At 52.1% G+C, this 16,766-nt stretch overlaps 1 protein-coding gene across 1 annotated transcript; it reads left to right on the top strand.

Annotated features, from left to right (window-relative positions):
* The first annotated feature begins 496 nt into the window (after positions 1–496).
* FASLG (Fas ligand) lies at positions 497–3,964 on the top strand. The gene is made up of 4 exons (XM_059854650.1): positions 497–970; positions 1,247–1,292; positions 2,174–2,212; positions 2,707–3,964. Exons 1-4 carry the CDS (start codon positions 557–559, stop codon positions 3,099–3,101), a joined length of 894 nt encoding a protein of 297 aa, XP_059710633.1. The 5' UTR covers positions 497–556; the 3' UTR covers positions 3,102–3,964.
* The last annotated feature ends 12,802 nt before the right edge of the window (positions 3,965–16,766 follow it).

The raw sequence follows: 16,766 nt of genomic DNA, 5'->3' as shown, positions 1-16,766 counted from the left end.
GAAATTGAGAAATGGAAATATCCCTGTCTCTCCTGATTAGGATGTTGTAATGAGCTCTAAACAGTGCAACATGGTCTGGACTCTGTGTTTTTCTTTGGAAGGCGGGAGGGCAGCCCCGGAGCCGGCTCTGCCCGGGCTGTTCCCGCCGGGACAGCTCTGCTCAGGCTGCCTCCTGCTCTCTGAGGCTTTAACCGGGGCAGGAGAGCGCCTGAGCCCAGGCTGTGCCCGGGCCGTGCCCTGCGGAACGGGGAAGGGCAGGGAGAGATGCCCGGGGAGCCGGGACGGAGCGATCCCTCGCATCCCACGGGCTCGGCTCCGCATCCCCTGCCGGGGAGGACTCCTGGGCTCCGTCTGTACCTGGCAGTGCAGCATGCCGGAGGGTTTGTCCTTCCTGCAGTTCCGCAGCCCCGCCGGCGGTCGGGCGGTGCAGAGGCAGCAGATTTTGGGGAGCGGCTGCGGCTGCGGCAGCGCGGAGACCCGGGCGGCAGCGCAGCCCCCGGAGCGGGGCTGTGGGAGGAGGGAGGGTCCTGCCGGGCCGGAAGGGGCTCTGCTGCTGATGCTCGGAGGCTTTCGGAGCCGCAGCATCCCTCGCACCGCACGGATGCAGCCGCAGCAGGGCAAAGCCGGGGCTCGGGCAGTGCCCGGCCCGCCGGGGTTCGGCTGCCACAGGGACGAGCCGAGCAGGCAGGTGCGGCCCGTGCCGCTGCCACCCGTGCATCAGAACCTGAATTACTGCCCGCAGATCTTCTGGGTGGATGGATGTGCCGAGTCAGGGGCTCCCTGTCCCCCCCCGGCTCCGTTCCCACCGCCCGTCCCGGACCGGAGCAGAAAGCCACGGAACAAAGACGGGGAGAGGAGCAGCTCCGGCTTCCTCGTGATGTTCCTGCTGATCCTGGTGGCCTTCACCGGAGTGGGGCTGAGCATATTTAAGATTTTTCACCTGGAGAAGGAAGTGGATGAACTCAGAGAGGTGAGGTTTGCCTGGCTGGGCGCAGGTCCCTGGGGAAAGGGGAAAAGGAGCCCTTGGAATGGGCTCCTCCCAAGGGGCACAGGGGTGGCATTTCGGTGGCTGCTGGGACAGAGGGAGGGGGTGCTTGTTCCTCTGAGAGACTGCTGTATCAGGATATGTCTGTGCTCTCTCCCTGTGTATTTCTCAGCACTTAGCAGCTGATAAATCCCCAGATTTAACCCCTGCCAAAGGCTGCTGCTCACGCTCTAAACCAATGTCCCTCTTCTCTCTTGCCAGTCTGCCAGCGCTGAGCTCATCCCTCCAGCCTCTCAGAAACTCACAGGTGAGTCCGTGCCTGCAGGAGGAGCCCCATTAAATTGAAACTTTCCACAAGAACCTGCCAATTTTTCCCAGATTTCATTTAGGGGGGGAAAAAAAAGTTTCAATTTGTGTGGAATTTAAAAACTGTGGTTTGAACTTCCATTTTTTTTTTTCTTTTGCATTCCATGTTAATGTTATAAGTGAGGATATCCTTTTCAAAAATGGCCAAGTCAAAAAGAAACTTTCACTCCTCTTGACAGTTTTTTTCTAGCTCTGAAAAGTTTTATTTCCCCCACCTCCCTGAGAATTTTATTAATTAGAAAGTTTCTTTTCAAATTTGTTCTGATACTGAATAAAAAAAAATTAAATTGCAAAATTCTTGGGAAAGGGTTTTCATCAACCCCTATACCAATGAATTTTCACCTTTAGGGGAAGGGGAGCTCTCATTTGAACTGGATGCTCAGTGCTCTGATCACAGGCTTCTTTAGCAGAGGCTGAACATAAATAATAAACCTGAATTTCTTGAGGGGGGCTGGAAAAAGAAATAGAAACGGGGAAATAATGTAAAGGAGAAGGGGGAGCGGAGAGGAAACTTTAGTTGGCTCGAGAAAGGAAAATGCTGCTTCTGAAATTAGAGAAGATGAAGTAGATGTGGAGGAAAATGAAGGGATGGCGTGGATGGGCTCCAAACACCAAGTCACTGGAACAGGGCCATCTCTCCAGAGGGAACTGAGCCCTGCAGGGCAGGCAGAGCTTTCCCAGCTGTGCTCTCCCTCCAGAGGACAGCTCCAGTTCCTGCCTGGACAGTGGCATGGATGCTTTGCAGGGTCTCAGCTGCCCCCTGCTCTCCGGGCTGACTCCTCCATGGAGCTCGTGGCCAATGTCTTCCCTTTCTTTGTGCAGGGCACAGGAAGGAGGCCAGGAGGGCAGCCCATGTCACAGGTACGTGCTGGGGGGGCAGGGCTGGCACCTGGGAGGGGGGCAGGGGGTGCCATGGCAGCTGGAACGGGATCAGAGCGTGCCATGGCACCTGGGATGGGGCCAGAAGGTGCCATGGCAGCTGGGATGGGACCAGAGGGGGCCATGGCAGCTGGAACAGGGTCAGAGGGTGCCATAGCTGGAGTTCTGAGGAGCCCACCCCACAAAAGCTTTGCTGCTCTCCTCGGGTGACACGTTTGCTCTGACAGTGGAAATTTGCTCCACAGACCAAACCCTCCCCCTCACTTCTGCTCCTCAGTGAGGCCTGGCTTTGGTTTTTGGGGTGTGCAGGGCAGGAGTGGCACTGGGGCTGGCACTGCTGAGGGCTGAGGCCCAGGAGAACTTTCCACGCTGCAGACAGGGCTTGGAGAACATCTGCCTTGCGATGTGACCTGAGCCAAAACCACCCAACCAAACCCACTTCCCACCCTTTCCTTTGGCCTTGTTTCACCTTCCAGGCAACCCAGCCCAGCGGGAGCTGCCTCTGGAGTGGGAGCCCAGCTCTGGCCATGCCTACACCAGCGGCATCCAGTACCAGGAGCGGGGGCTGCTGGTCAGCGAGCCGGGGCTGTACTTTGTGTACTCTCAGGTGCTGTTCCGGGGCAGTGCCTGTGACAGCCAGCTCCTGGCCCACGTGGTGTACAAGAGGAACCCGGCCTCCCCGGGCAGCCTGGTGCTCATGGAGGACAGAGCCACCAACTTCTGCGCAGGCCAGAGGATGTGGGCCCGCAGCAGCTACCTGGGGGCTCTCTTCAGGCTCAGGAAGATGGACAGCCTGCATGTCAACGTCTCCAAAATCGCCCTGGTCAACTTTGAGGAATCCAAGACTTTCTTTGGTTTGTTTAAGCTGTGAAATGGAGGGCGGCTGGCAGCCCCTTCACACACGCACCCCCACACAGATGTGTGAGGGCTGGGAGCGGCCTGGGCACCACAAAACCCACCCAGAAACCATGCTTGGGCTTCAGCACGAGGGGATCCAGGCAATGGGAAAGGCTTGAAAGCACCAGGGCTGTGCTGCCTCAGCCTGAACAGACCTGCACGTGTTCTCCTGACAGGAACCCCACAGACTCAGTGTGGCCCTGCTGGGACTCACTGCTGCTGCCTGAGGAGATTTTGGGACCCGCTGCTCCCCGTGGTGGCACAGCCCTGCTGGGGACAGCTGGGGGGGGGTTAAGGAGGTGTCTGGGTGGTGCCACGGCACCTCAGTGGTGTGGGGATGAGCAGTGTGAATGACTGCTCCCCCTGAGCCATGGCTGGCCCTGCCCAGCGCTGGCATTGCTGCGCCACAGGCCCCTCCTGCCAGCCGGGCTGGGACAGGGGCTGTGCTCATCCTCTGTTAAGCTATGGACCGTTCCCAGCCCAGAAAATGCTCCCCAACCTCTTTATTTAACTCACCCCAAGTGCCTTGCAAGGAAGGTGCCGGGAGCACTGAGGGCTGTCCCTCAAGTGGCAGCGTGAGCACGCCGTGGTGCTGGGGATGGTGGGGTGGCCGTGGGCTCTGCAGCACAGCACTGCAGGGCACTGGGGCTCAGGGGGAAAGCAGCACCTCGAGCCCCTCCTGCCCCTTCAGCACATGGGGGCCTGCTCTGCCCCCCCTCCCCTGGTGCGGCTGGTGACACCTGGCACCTGTCCATGCGTGGATTTGGCTGGGCCCCTTGCCATGAGATGTTCTCTCCTGAGAAAAACACAGATGGTAAATATATATTTTTCTAGTGAGTGGTGCTGTCCTCTCCTCATTTGGTGCAGTGGGCCGTGGCCAAAGCCCTGCAAGGCCTCTGTGATCAGGGCTCAGGGCCCCATTCCTTTGCCAGCAGCGTGGCAGAAATCTGGGAGCCTCATCCTGTGGTGTTTGTGAGGGTCCCCAGGACGAGGTGAGAGATGAGGAATCTGACTCCATGTTCTCAGAAGGCTGATTTATTATTTTATGATATTATATTATATTATATTAAAGAATGCTATACTAGAACTATACTAAAGAAAGAGAAGGATACAGACAGAAGGCTTCACAAGAATGATAATGAAAAACTCATGATTGACTCCGCAGTCTGACACAGCTGGCCATGACTGGCCATTAAGTAAAAACAATTCACATGTTTGGTTAAACAACCTCCAGACCACATTCCAGAGCAGCAAACACAGGAGAAGCTGAGGCTTCTCATCTTCCCAGGAGAAGAAATCCTGGCGAAGGGATTTTTCAGAAAATATGCCAGTGCCATCATCCCTCTTTGCTGCCTGCTTGGCACTGCACAGGGCCCTTTCCATGAGGCTTTGGAGCTCCAGCACTGAAACATTAGGATCTGGGGCCTGGGGAGGTGTGGGGTGGGCAGCACAGAGCAGGCAGCCTGAGCCCAGCAGGAAGGGGCTGATCCCAAACCACAGTTTGGAGCTGGAGTGGAGCTGGGCACGGGTGGCTGCCTGTCCCAGAGGCTCCATCTGAGTGACCTCTGGCCCCAGAAGCACTTTTCACAGAGTGGTCTGGAGGGCAAAGAAACAAAGTGGTGTAAAATAACCCCCAAACCCTATTTGTTCATCCTGGTGTCAGCTCCACGGGGTCCTGACCCTGGGGCTGTCACTGCCACTGCCGCCAGGCAGGACACAGAGGCTTCCCTGATCCATCATCAGCCCTGCTGCTGCTCTCAGTGGCTGGGGCTCCTCAGCAGCCTGCAGCATTTGTTTCCTTTGCCACGGTGCTGCTCTCAGCTCACTGTGGTTTGTGTTGTCTGCTTCAGGGAAGTTTACTTCTTTGAAACTTCTCAGTGGTCTGGCTACTGCTGTGGCCAATAGGAGGGGAAAGCTGCAGCCCTGCTCACATTGCTGATGTTTCCACTGCATTTCTCAGGGTGGAAAGTATCTCAAAAGGACAAAGTTCAGGGGTCTTCTGGCTTGACTTCTTCTCTGCACGTATCAGAGCGTGAAACTGCACAGCACAGGGATGGAGCTGCTGCATCCAGACCTTTCCAGGAAAGGCTGGAAACTGAAACTGCTGTGCTCTTCTGATTGCTCTTTGGGCTGTGCTGCCCTGCCGCTGATGGGACATCCAAGTGAGGAGTGGGAAGCTCTTTGTGCAGCTGTCTTTGCAGCCAAACCAGCTGAGCACCTCAGCTGCTTCCCTTTTCACTGGGGAGCAGCCTGGAGAGAGGCAGGGCATTTTGGGCCCACAGGGAACCTGCCCTGTGTCTCCTCTGCCTGCTGGCATGGCGTTGGAAGGGCTGGAAGGATCCCAAAGGCCTCTCTAGGTCACCCCACAGTACCCATGCAGGCTGTGGCTGCAGTCAGCTCTGGAGCAGGATGAGGGGAGCCTCTGGGAGGGGAGGAGATCTGTCCTTACCTGAAGTGCCAAGGGCACCCCAGGGCTGCAGCTTTCAGAGGCAGGGGCACAGAGGGGTGGGCAGGGGCACAGAGGGGTGGGCAGTGCTGTTACAAACAGTTCTGGGCCTCCTGAGGAGGGCAGAGCTGGTGCAGGTCCAGGCTGGGGCTCCCAGGCTTGCTCCTGGTCAGGGGCACAGGTGCCAGTGGGACGTGGGACGTGGTTCTGCTCCATGATTCCTCCCTCAAACATCCCTGCAGTGCCCATGCTGAGCTCCTGGGCTCTGCCTGCAGGCTGGGAGCGAACTCATGGCAGGATTGGACCTTTTCAATTCATAAGCTGCTTGTGCCATGCTGACTTTATTAAAGTCATCAGCTGATCTAGCAAGTTAGCTGTTCATTTAAAGACCTTTTTGCTAATTGTTACCATTAAATACTCAAGGAGTGTTTAATGCTGACATTGGGCTCTCTCAGGCTGAGAGAGTTGGGGTCATTCAGCCTGGAGAAGTTTCCAGGGAGGCCTCAGAGCCCCTTCCAGTGCCTGAAAGGGCTCCCAGAGAGCTGGGAAGGGGCTTGTGACAAGAGCATGGAGTGACAGGAAAGAGGGGAAGGGATTTAAACAGAAAGGGTGCAGGTTTAGATTGGACATTGGGAAGAAATTCTTCCCTCTGAGGGTGATGAGGCCCTGGCAGTGCCCAGAGAAGCTGTGGGTGCCCCATGCCTGGAAGTGCTCAAGGCCTGGTGGGATGGGACTTTGAGCAAGCAGGAGGGGTCCTGCCATACACTGGGGATGTTGGAGCCATCTTTAGGCCAAACCATTCTGTGATTTTTTTAATAGCTCTTGGGTTGTATTTAAAATTTCTAAAATAAAAATAAATTATTGAAATTTAATTAGAACCTTCCAAGAAGTTTGTTCTCTCCCCAGCAAGGGAAGGGTCTGTGCACAAGAAAGGCAATCCCAGCTGCACCAGCAGGGTGAGCATTGGGATGTTTGGGTTTTCCAGGCCCTGGTTGCATTGCTCTGAGCTGACATCCTCTCCCCCGATGGAGCAGCCTGGGTCAGGTGTGGAGGTGCCTCAGGGGTATCAGCAGCATTTACAGGCTCCAGAGACCTCCCTCTGCAGAGAACGTGGCTGACAAGAGGTGAGGAGCTCAGATCATCTCCTGATCGGAGTTCTCTGGTCTGCTGTGGGCAGCTGTTTGGATGTGCAGCTGCCCAGCTGGGGCTCTGCATGGCAAATATTTCTTGTTTTGTTCCGCACAGAGAGCTGCTTGGCAGAGGTTTGGCCTCTCTTGTGGCTGATGTGCATTAGATGCTGTATCCTATTTACCTGAGACCAGGTCCCAGCACCTTGCAAACCTTGTGTAGGCTCAGGATGGGCTGTAACCCCTTGGTTGCATCACAGATTTCTTTTTTAAATCTCTTTTTACCTCTTTTTTTTCCCCCAGAAGCCAGCCGTGGGCTCTCTTGAGTTTCTGTTACAATGTCCTGTGTGGGGTCACTCCTTCCAGCCCAAGGAGCTGCACAGACTCTGGCACATTTTTACCAGGTTGGGAAGGAGCTTGTCTGGTGGTTAGAGACAGGGGAAAGGGAAGAGGGGTAGATTCAGATATTGCTTTATTCTCCCAGTGCTCTGACACATTACATCATGGTTACAGATGTGGAATTTTAGGCATGACTAAGTGGCTGAGGTTCAACGCAGCAGAGAGGAGGAGATGAGTAAAGACAGAGTAATTTTGCTGCAAGGTGAGGCAAGTTGCATGTGAAATTCTGGTTGATTTTCATGACTGAAAAAAAAAAAAAAGGGAAATGAGGAAGAAGAAAATCTTGACTGTTGCTGATTGATCTCTGGGCATAATGAGGAGAGCCAGGTGCTCTGTTCCTGCACATGTCCTGTCCCAGGAGCTGTGGGAACAGGCACGAAGGCTTTCTGCTCTGGGGACTCCCAGGTTTAATTGGAAATGAGCTGCTCATTCCTCTGGGTAGCAGAGACTCAAAGCTGCAGGTGGAATTTCAAACCACAACATGCTTTCCTCTCCCTCAGCTGCCTCCCCATTCCTCAGCACAGGCTGTGAGAGAATCACCTTCTCTCCCAAAATATCTGTGATGGTCTTACAAACCATCACAGATATTTTAACTCTCCCTCTCTCTTCTTCCCACATTCCACAACCAGTTTCCTTCAACAACAATTGAAAAAGTCTCCCTGTCCAGATTTCTTTTGCTGTTGGGGATTCCTCTGGTTCCCCTTGGTCAGGTCATTCCTGGGGACTGAAAGCCAGCTGATCACCTAATTCCCTGGGGAATTCACCTTGGACAGCTGCCCTGGCAGGGGGACAGCTGGCCTTTTGGGCCATCTGAATGGCTCCCAGGACTAGGCTGCATGTTCTCCGCAGCTCTCTGCTGGGCACATCCATTTCCCCTGGAGTTCCTCTCTCCTCACTCCTGTGAGGTTTATGTCAACACAGAGGCAAAATATGCCAGAGAAAAAGGCAGCAGAGAGGAACATTTGTGCTTCCTAATAAGATTTATGCATGAAGAAGAGATTTAAATTATCTCAGCGTTAACTTTCATTACGAACCTGAAGGAGAAATCCAAACCTGAGAAGATCAAGAATGCACAAAGGAGAATGCCATTTTCTCAGATTCCCTGCTTGATACCAGCAGTGAAGGTATCAAGGAGGATTTCAGGAGGAAATCCTGAACCAGGGGGATTGCAGCACACACAGCAGTTAAATCCCATTGCTGCACTCAGTTTGAGCCAGGGTGCCTTGGCTGACTGTTCTTTTTCCTTAAGCAGCAGAAGGAAATTGTCATTTTGCTTGAAATCCCCCCTCACATCCTGTGCAGACCCTGCTTGCTGTGCTGGGGGAGGTGACTCAGATAAGGGTTGGATGGAAAGAAGGGGATGGTAATTTCCAAATCCAGTTTGAGCCATCCTGAGGTCCTGTCTCCCTGCCCTTGAAGAGTTTACTTTGTCACCACATGCATTTTATTCTGCACAGTGGGGTGTTAGTCACAGGACAGGTTGAGATCCATCTGCCAGCTGAACCATCCATGTCTCCAGAGCCCTCCAAGGCACAGATTAAACACGTTCTGTCACTGTCATATTTTCTGAAAAATCCCTTTGCCCAGGATTTCTCTCCTGGGAAGCTGAGAAGCCTCAGAGAAAAAGAAAAACAATAATTATCTCATTTGCTTCTCCTGTGTTTTGCTGCTTTGGAACGTGGTTTGGACATTGTTTACCAACAGGTGGTTCTTTCATTGGTTTCATACTTATTGGCCTATCAGGGGCCAAGCTGTGTCAGATTCTGGAGGAGAGAGTCACGAGTTACTCTTTAGTATCTTCTAGCCTTCTGTAAGTATCCTTTCTGTATTCTTTAATATAATATCACATCATAAAATAACATAATAAATTAGCCTTCTAAGAACATGGAGTCAGATTCATCATATCCTTCCAACGACAGGGGTCCCAGAAAATACAACAGTGTTCCAGAGCTGTGGGGTTGCAGTGCCACAGGACAAGTGCCAGGGCTGGTCACAGGATCCCTGCAAGGAGCAGAGCAGCACCTGCACAGGTCACTGCTGCCATCAGACTCTTTGCTGTGGCTGCTACTGGCTGTAGCTGGCACTGGGAGCTTCTGCCTCTGTCGAGTTTTTATTTTCTTTTTTTGCCAGGGTTGGGATTAAATGTATGAGATGGAATTTCTTGTTTGGACTCAGGTGTTTATTAGCTCTTATCTATGTTACAGTCTCACAAACCATGAGGTCTACAGGACTTCACTCTCCCCATCTCTCTCTCTACAAGGCCTTTTAAGGATAAACTGTCCAATTAAGAAATGACGCCTGAATTATTTTCACTTTTAACCCAATAACCAACCACCCATGGCCTGCAATATGGAATTTTTTTTTCAATTACACAAAACTACCCAAACCCGAGGAGAAGAAGGAGGAGAAGAAGGAGAAGAAGAAGGAGAAGAAGCAGGTGAAGAAGGAGAAGAAGCAGGTGAAGAAGAAGGACCAGCCACTGCCCTGAAATTTCCATCTTGCTTTATAGCTATTACTGTATTCTAAACCCTAAACTCTAAGTTTTCCACCATGTGATACTACACACTTCTATTCAAACTCCACACCCACAATCCCAGTTCTGCCATTCCATTTTGGAAGCCTTCTCCACGGCCTCAGGTCAAATGCAGTGTTCTCTTGGGAGTCAGAGCCTGTCAGCTCAGAAAGTCTCAAATTCTCATCAGCCAGGACTCCAACATGGCTCCAAATGCTGATTCCTCTCTCCTGCAGGACACTACCTGAAAGTCCTGACCAGCATTTCAGCCAAAATTGTTCCACTCAGTGCCATCCTTTATCCCCCTGCAGACAGAAGTCAGCAAAACCCCAGCCCTGGTGCTTGAAGGAAGCTGGAGGATGCACTGAGGGGACAAAGCAAGAGAACTTGGGGACGTGGTGGCAGCCACCAAGGCTGCCATGCTCAAGAGTGCTGCTTGGGGTGTTGGGGCTGAAGGCAGAGTTGCCAGCAGCCATATAACCACTGAACTCTTCAAAAAAACCCCAAACCCTAAAACTGGCACTTGGCAGCAGTGCTTTGGTTTCAGCTGGCTGCCTGGGAGCCTTGGGATTGCAGGCACTGGGGAGAAGCTCCTGGGAGCCCTGGGGTTGAGGGCACTGGGGAGAAGCTCCTGGGAGCCCTGGGATTGCAGGCACTGGGGAGAAGCTCCTGGGAGCCCTGGGATTGAGGGCACTGGGGAGAAGCTCCTGGGAGCCCTGGGATTGAGGGAACTGGGGAGAAGCTCCTGGGAGCCCTGGGATTGAGGGAACTGGGGAGAAGCTGCCTGGCCTGTGGTGGGGCCATGCCCAGCACCAGAAATATGTGTAGAAATGGTGACGGGGGGAACTTGTCCCCCCCACCATCCCACAGCCGCTGAGACAAAGAGAATAATGTTCTAGGAATGCTGTGGCTTAGAGAAAATAAATTCATGGTTTCTGCCTTAAACCCTTGTCTCTCCAGGAACACTAAGACAGCAATTGTTGCTTCTTTGTACAGCCTTCTTTGGAAGACTGACCTTTTCTTGTCACCAAATTGCTCTTCTTTGTTTTCTTGCAACTCTTTTCTAGTGGTTTGTGCCCTCTGTAATTCGGGTACCACTGTTGAACACTTTGCTTTTGCTCTCAGGGTGTGAAAACCTCGTGCAGAACCATTGAATCACCTGCAGGCAGAACCCATCATGTAACTGGTTCGGAAATTCAGCCTTTCTTTAACTGCTTTTTACTCATCTCATTCTTTACGTCTGATTAAGAAAAAAAAAAAAAAGAGAAAAAAGATAGCTACCCCTCTCCTGAAGACCTACTTTTAAAAAGTGCTATTTCCTGTGGTCTCCAGGAGCACATTAAACACAGAAATGTGAAGCATCTCTGTTCTTTCTGGCTGAGTGTAAAAGGGCTGGGCAGTGAGACTCTGGTGACTTCCAGTAAACCCTCAGTCTCACATGGAGCTGCTGGGTCAGCTGGGCAGGGCCTGGTGGCAACCCCTCTCTCCCTGTGCCCTGCCAGGGCTGCAAAGGTGTTTCTGCCAGAGATGCAGATGGAAATGCATTTTTTCCCTCTCAGCATCCCTGTGTGCTGAATGGGGCAAGCAGGGCTGAGCCTGGTGTGATGCACTCAGAGTGTGCCATGGAGCAGACACCTGCTGGCTGGACACACCTCTCTGTGCTTGAAATCTCAATATTGGGCTGACCCCAATCAGCTCCCCCACAGCCACCCAGCCACTGTCACTGCCCCTCCTAAACAGCACAGAAAATGAGTAGGAAAGGCTCATGGTTGGCATAAATGCAGGTAGAGTGCTTACCCTCACTGCCTAAACAGACTCAGCTGGGGGAAACCAATTTATTGTCAGTTCAAAGAGGCTTGGATGGTGAGAAACAAAGACAAAGCAATGCCTTCCACATGCCTCCAGCTCATATTTTCCCCCTTTGTGTCTTCATTCCCAGCTCCTCTGCCTCTCCCGGCTGATAAAACAGCTCCCTGCCATTCCTCCCCCTTATGCATTCCCCTGCCATGGTGTGGATCCTGGAAGGGCACTCATGGGAAGGGAGGTGTTGGAGTGGGCACCCAGGAGGCTCTGGAGGTGGGTGTGGAGGAGACAAACAGGACTGTTCTGGCACAGTGGGTGACGTGTGGCTGAGCTGCTAGAAGCTGTGGCAAACGGTCTGTGTGGAAAATGAAATTATTCATGAATTAATGTGATCACTCTCTGTAGACAGGCATTTTCCTCCTCAAATGAAGCAAACCTACCCATAATACAACCTGCAGCCAGCCAGGGCTGGTAAAATGTCAGCACTTCAGGCAGGACCCTTGAATTGTGCTGCATTTCAATTCACAAGGAAATGGGATGTAATTGTTCTGCAATTGATGTAATGCTTTGATTTCCTTTCTTAGTGAGTCCCCCAGTATCACTCTTAGAGCCTGAAGGCCTGGAGGACTTCTATGGGAATTTCAGTTTGTGTTGTGGCTCTGGCTGGAGCCACCTCAGCTGCTGGAGATGCACCAAACTGAGCCCTCAGGTGTGTGCTGAGGAGAGGGTGGTGGCCTGAACTCTGCCAAAAGTCAAATTTCTGTGCCAGGGGATGGAAGGGAAAGCCTGGCTAGAAACTAAGAAATGCTTCTTTTTAGTAAGGAACAGTTCAGGGCAAGGAGGGAGAACAAAACAGATATAAAATGTTTCCCTTCAGTGCCTGGTATTTTGGGGATGCTGGTCTGAACTGACTCTCAGTGCATCCTTTGTGAGTTTTATTTTCAGCAGAAGGGTGATGCCTTAGGATTTTAGTTTGTGTATTTTTCATATATTTCCAATCCTGCAGTTCTTTAGTGTATAGCTCTAAATTCCACATCCAGTGTCAGCTTCTGCTTTCCCATTTTGGGCAGACACAACAATTCTTCTCCAGGCCTGGGAACCAAGGACACCTCACTGCCTCAGGCCCTAAGAAATGTAAAACAAAAGTGAATTGGGGGGGAGCAAACTTGGGGTAAATTACTCCATTACCTGAAACAGTAATTGGAAGATTAACCCCCAATATGGAAATGGACCAAACTTATAAAAGTGTGAAAACCTGTGACCCATTGTCCATTTTTTGGTGTAGCCCTTGAGGGGGCTTTGTGTGCCCTAAATGTACCTGAAGGCCCTTCAATAAATAGAACAGCTTTTTATTCCCTTAATTTTGTCTGGCCTCTGTTTTTAGGGAGCCCCAAAAGGCATCCAGGGGAGCAGGACAAAGGTGTGGCCACACGCACCAAGGCTGCAGTAAAGCCAGGGGCTCGAGGCAGGGCTGTGAGGGGAGGCCCAGGATGTGCACAGCTTTGGCAGGGGCTCCATACTGCCTGCAGGCTCTGCCAGCACATCTCTGGCAGCACAAGGAGAGCTGGGCAGCTCCAAGCTGCCTGGCACGGGCACCACTGACACCTATCCCTGTGTCCCTGTGTCCTGCTGCTGCAGGAGGAGCTGTGACAGCCCCTCAGCTGCAGGGCTGATGTGGCACTGTGACACAGGGGTGTCCAGAATAGCCTGGAGACACCAAGGCACAGCTGATTCATCAGCATTTGCATCCTGCAAACAACCAAACAACTCTTCACTGGGGAGGGTGAGTCATAGCTGCTGCTGCTGAGGGCTGGGGGACAGAGCCCATCCTTCCATGAGGTCAAAGCCCATCCTTCCATGGTGACAAAGCCCATCCTTTCATGGGGACAAAGCCCATCCTTCCACAAGGATGAAACCCATCCTTCCACGGAAGCAGAGCCCATCCTTCCACAGGGACAAAGCCCATCCTTCCACAAGGACAAAGCCCATTCTTCCATGGGGACAAAACCCATCTTCCATAAGGATGAAGCCCATCCTTCCATGGGGGCAAGGTCCATCCTCCCACGAAGGCTGGGCTGCTGGACCCTTCCCTGCCCCAGGTGCTCCATGGCCTGTGCTGAGCTTTGGAAGGTCCTTCCTCCCTGCTGATGGGCGAGGTGCCCGCCTGATCCCGCAGCAGGGCCATTCCCCGTGAGCAGGGATGGTGCTGAGGGTGCCCAGCCCTCTCCATGGCTGGGCTCCCCCCCATGCAGTGTGTTCCCTGGCCTGGAGAGCTCCACATGTCCTGCAGGGCCGTGGTGACCACCTGGAGGGTGGGAGGTGACAATCAGAGGCTTCCATGTCAGCTGGTGGTGGCAGGGGCAGGAGCTCTGGGGTGGGATGACACCTGCCAGCACTCTGCTCTGCTTGTTAGCTCTGCCTGGCACAGGAGGCTGGGCAGGGACTCCCCAGAGAGCCTCTCTCACCTTCTGATCCCATGGCTCAGTGCCAGGTCCCAGCTAGAGCTGTCCCTCTCTGTGCATGTCTCTGCTCTCAGGGTGATGCTCCCAGGTAGGCAAAGCCTCCTCCAGCAGGCAGGGAGGAGGAGGGGGTGGGCAGGAGGGGATGAACAGCTCCTCCCTACAGCAGACACCTCTGGAGTGACAGACTCCTTGCAGCTGTAGGTGCTCCTACAGTGATGCCTCTCTGCCCCCTGGAAGGGAGAAAATCAGCAGCAGGGGTGACAAGCAGCTGAGGGGCTAAAAGCACAGCAAATACAAACAGAAAATGTCTCTTTGTTTGGTAGAAAGGCGGCGACAGGAAACCAAGGCACACTGGGCAGGAAGCAGAGGTTACTGAGGACAGGGACAGGACAGCCAGTGGGGGCTGTGTGCTTCTGGGGGTGCTGGTGCTGATCTACTGCTGCTCCAGAGAGCTGTCACCACCTGAATTCCTGACAGGGGAACCTCAAAGGGCTTCTTGAGGGCAGCAGGAATGAGACATAGCTGGCTCTGCTGTGCATCCTGCACCTGCCAGTCACTGCTGGATGAGCTTTGTTTTTGGAGCCCTGGCTGCTGAGAATTTGAGACTTTCTGTACTGACAGGCTCTGACCCCCAAGAGATCACTGCATTTGACCTGAGGCCGTGGAGAAGGCTTCCAAAATGGAATGGTAGAACTGGGATTGTGGGTGTGGAGTTTGAATAGAAGTGTGTAATATCACATAGTAGAAAACTTAGAGTTGAAGGGTTTAGAACATAATAACATATATAAAGCAAGATGGAAGTTTTAGGACAGAGGCTGGTCCTTCTTCTTCACCTTCTTCTTCATGAGTTTGGGTGGTTTTGTGCAATTGGGTAAAAAAATCCACATTGCGAGCACAGGTGTTTGTTTATTGGGTTAAAAGTGAAAATAATTCAGGTGTCATTTCTTAATTGGACAGTTTATCCTTAAAAGGCCTTGTAGAGAGAGAGATGGGGCTCCATTTTTAGTTTGTTAGAGTGAAGTGCTATAGAACTCATGGTTTGTGAGACTGTAACATGGATAAGAAGTAATAAACATCTGAGTCCCAACAAGAAATACCATCTCATACATTTAATCCCAACCCTGGCAAAAAGAAGATAAAGACTCCACACTTTCTCAGGAAACAGCTCTGCAGGGAAGAATCTGAAAGTCATGGCAGCTTATGGAACTGCTGTGATCAAAAAACATGGAGGCCTTGAAGGCTGAGGAAAGGAGGCTCAAAGGGCACTGTTTAAATGAACACATTTTACACATGCAAGCATGCAGACCTGTTGAAATGTGACCATACCAAAGTGGGTTTGGGAAAAGTCATAGCCAGGCTGCTCTGAGAATGTTAAGTGGAAAGCTGAATGCAGAGTAATGTCAAAAGTAAAATCCCCAGGAGATTATCCAAATCCAAAGTAGATTAGGATCCAAAGAAGCACTGGCTGAGTTCAAAGGAGCTGGAGGTGGCTGTTGCCAGCATTGTGTTCTGGGGCTGCTCACCAGGTAGGCCCAGGAATGTGACTTCCATCTGTGTCCTGAAGAGCTTTAGGCAAATAAAGTGACATTAAACTGCTCAGGGACTGGAGCTCTCCCAACTCTTCTGAAGATTTGTCACATCGTCCTCTTGGGACCAGTGTGGGGTGAGTGTGATATGAAGTATATCAAATTGAAAGTTTTAGGTTGGCTCATCAGCAAAGTGATGGGAAGGCAAAGGGTCCAAGCACACAGAAGATAAATCCTTCAACACCTGGATGGGTTTCAGCCTTCCCTTGCTCTACCTCTGCTGTTGATAACCCATTTTACTGAGATGCCCTTGCCAAGGGATCACTGCTCTCTTCACAGCCCAGCATACAAAAAACTGTCCTAAAAAGAGTCAGGAATTTGTAACAAAACTGTCACAGGCTTGGGAAGGACTATATTTTTGGGGAAGCAGCCAAAGCAGGAGGAAGTGAGAGGCGTTTATTGGATTTGTATGGCAAGGTTTTGGTAGCAAAACCTTGGTAGTAAAATTCTAGTTTGAAATTAACCATTCTTGGAAAAAAAATAGAGAAAAGCCACTGGTGAAAAACAGCCTGATCTGGGTGAGAAATGAAACACTTGGTGATTCAGTAGCCTGAGGAACTCTGATTTGCTCATTCTCTACACCTGTGTGGAGAACAAGGCACAGCAGAGCTTAATTGCCCTGATTGGGCAAATTACTGAAGTGGGGAAAGGTGGCTGGGAGCCAGGTCAGTTCTGATGTGCTGGTGGGAGGTGAGGCTGTGTGCTTTTCTCCTTTTTGCTTTAAATGCTGCAATTTAATGTTCCTGCCTGGGCCAGTGTATGGATTTGAGTTTGCTGTGGGTATTTGCAAGTGGCCTGGCTTTGTGCTAATTCACCTCTGGCTGCTGAGACAGTGCTCCAAAAGGAGGCTTGGACTTTAATAATGCACCAAATATCTGTTTGTGGGCAAAGGCTTTTGTGTGACCCAGAGCTGTGTGGCTATCACAATGTGACTCCTTGGAGCTACATCTCCAGAGCTCTTTGGGACAGCTGCTGGGACTGAGGCTGGACAAACTCCAAAGGAAGCAGAATCCCAGTCCACAAGGAGTGCTTTGTTTCCCTCCTCTGTGGCTGACACCTGTAATGCAGAGGGACTGGGGCACTTTGGCTCTAAAATTCTGCAGTTCTGTCGAGGCTGCCCAGCTGCAAAAGCAGTGAAAGCTGTGCCTCTGTGCCCCTGGCTGCTGTGCAGCTCCACAGTGCCCTGTTTGCAGGCCTTGGGGCTACAAGGCTCTCAGGACTGCAGCCACACAGAGATTGTTCTGCCATCGCTAGCCTTAAATCTCACACGGGAGTGTTCGAGGCGAGGCTCAGCAGCACTCCCC

This window comes from Haemorhous mexicanus, chromosome 9, assembly GCF_027477595.1.
Source record: "Haemorhous mexicanus isolate bHaeMex1 chromosome 9, bHaeMex1.pri, whole genome shotgun sequence".
Taxonomy (NCBI): domain Eukaryota; kingdom Metazoa; phylum Chordata; class Aves; order Passeriformes; family Fringillidae; genus Haemorhous; species Haemorhous mexicanus.
The sequence above is the reverse complement of the archived record's forward strand: the minus strand, read 5'-3'. Positions and strand labels throughout refer to the sequence as shown.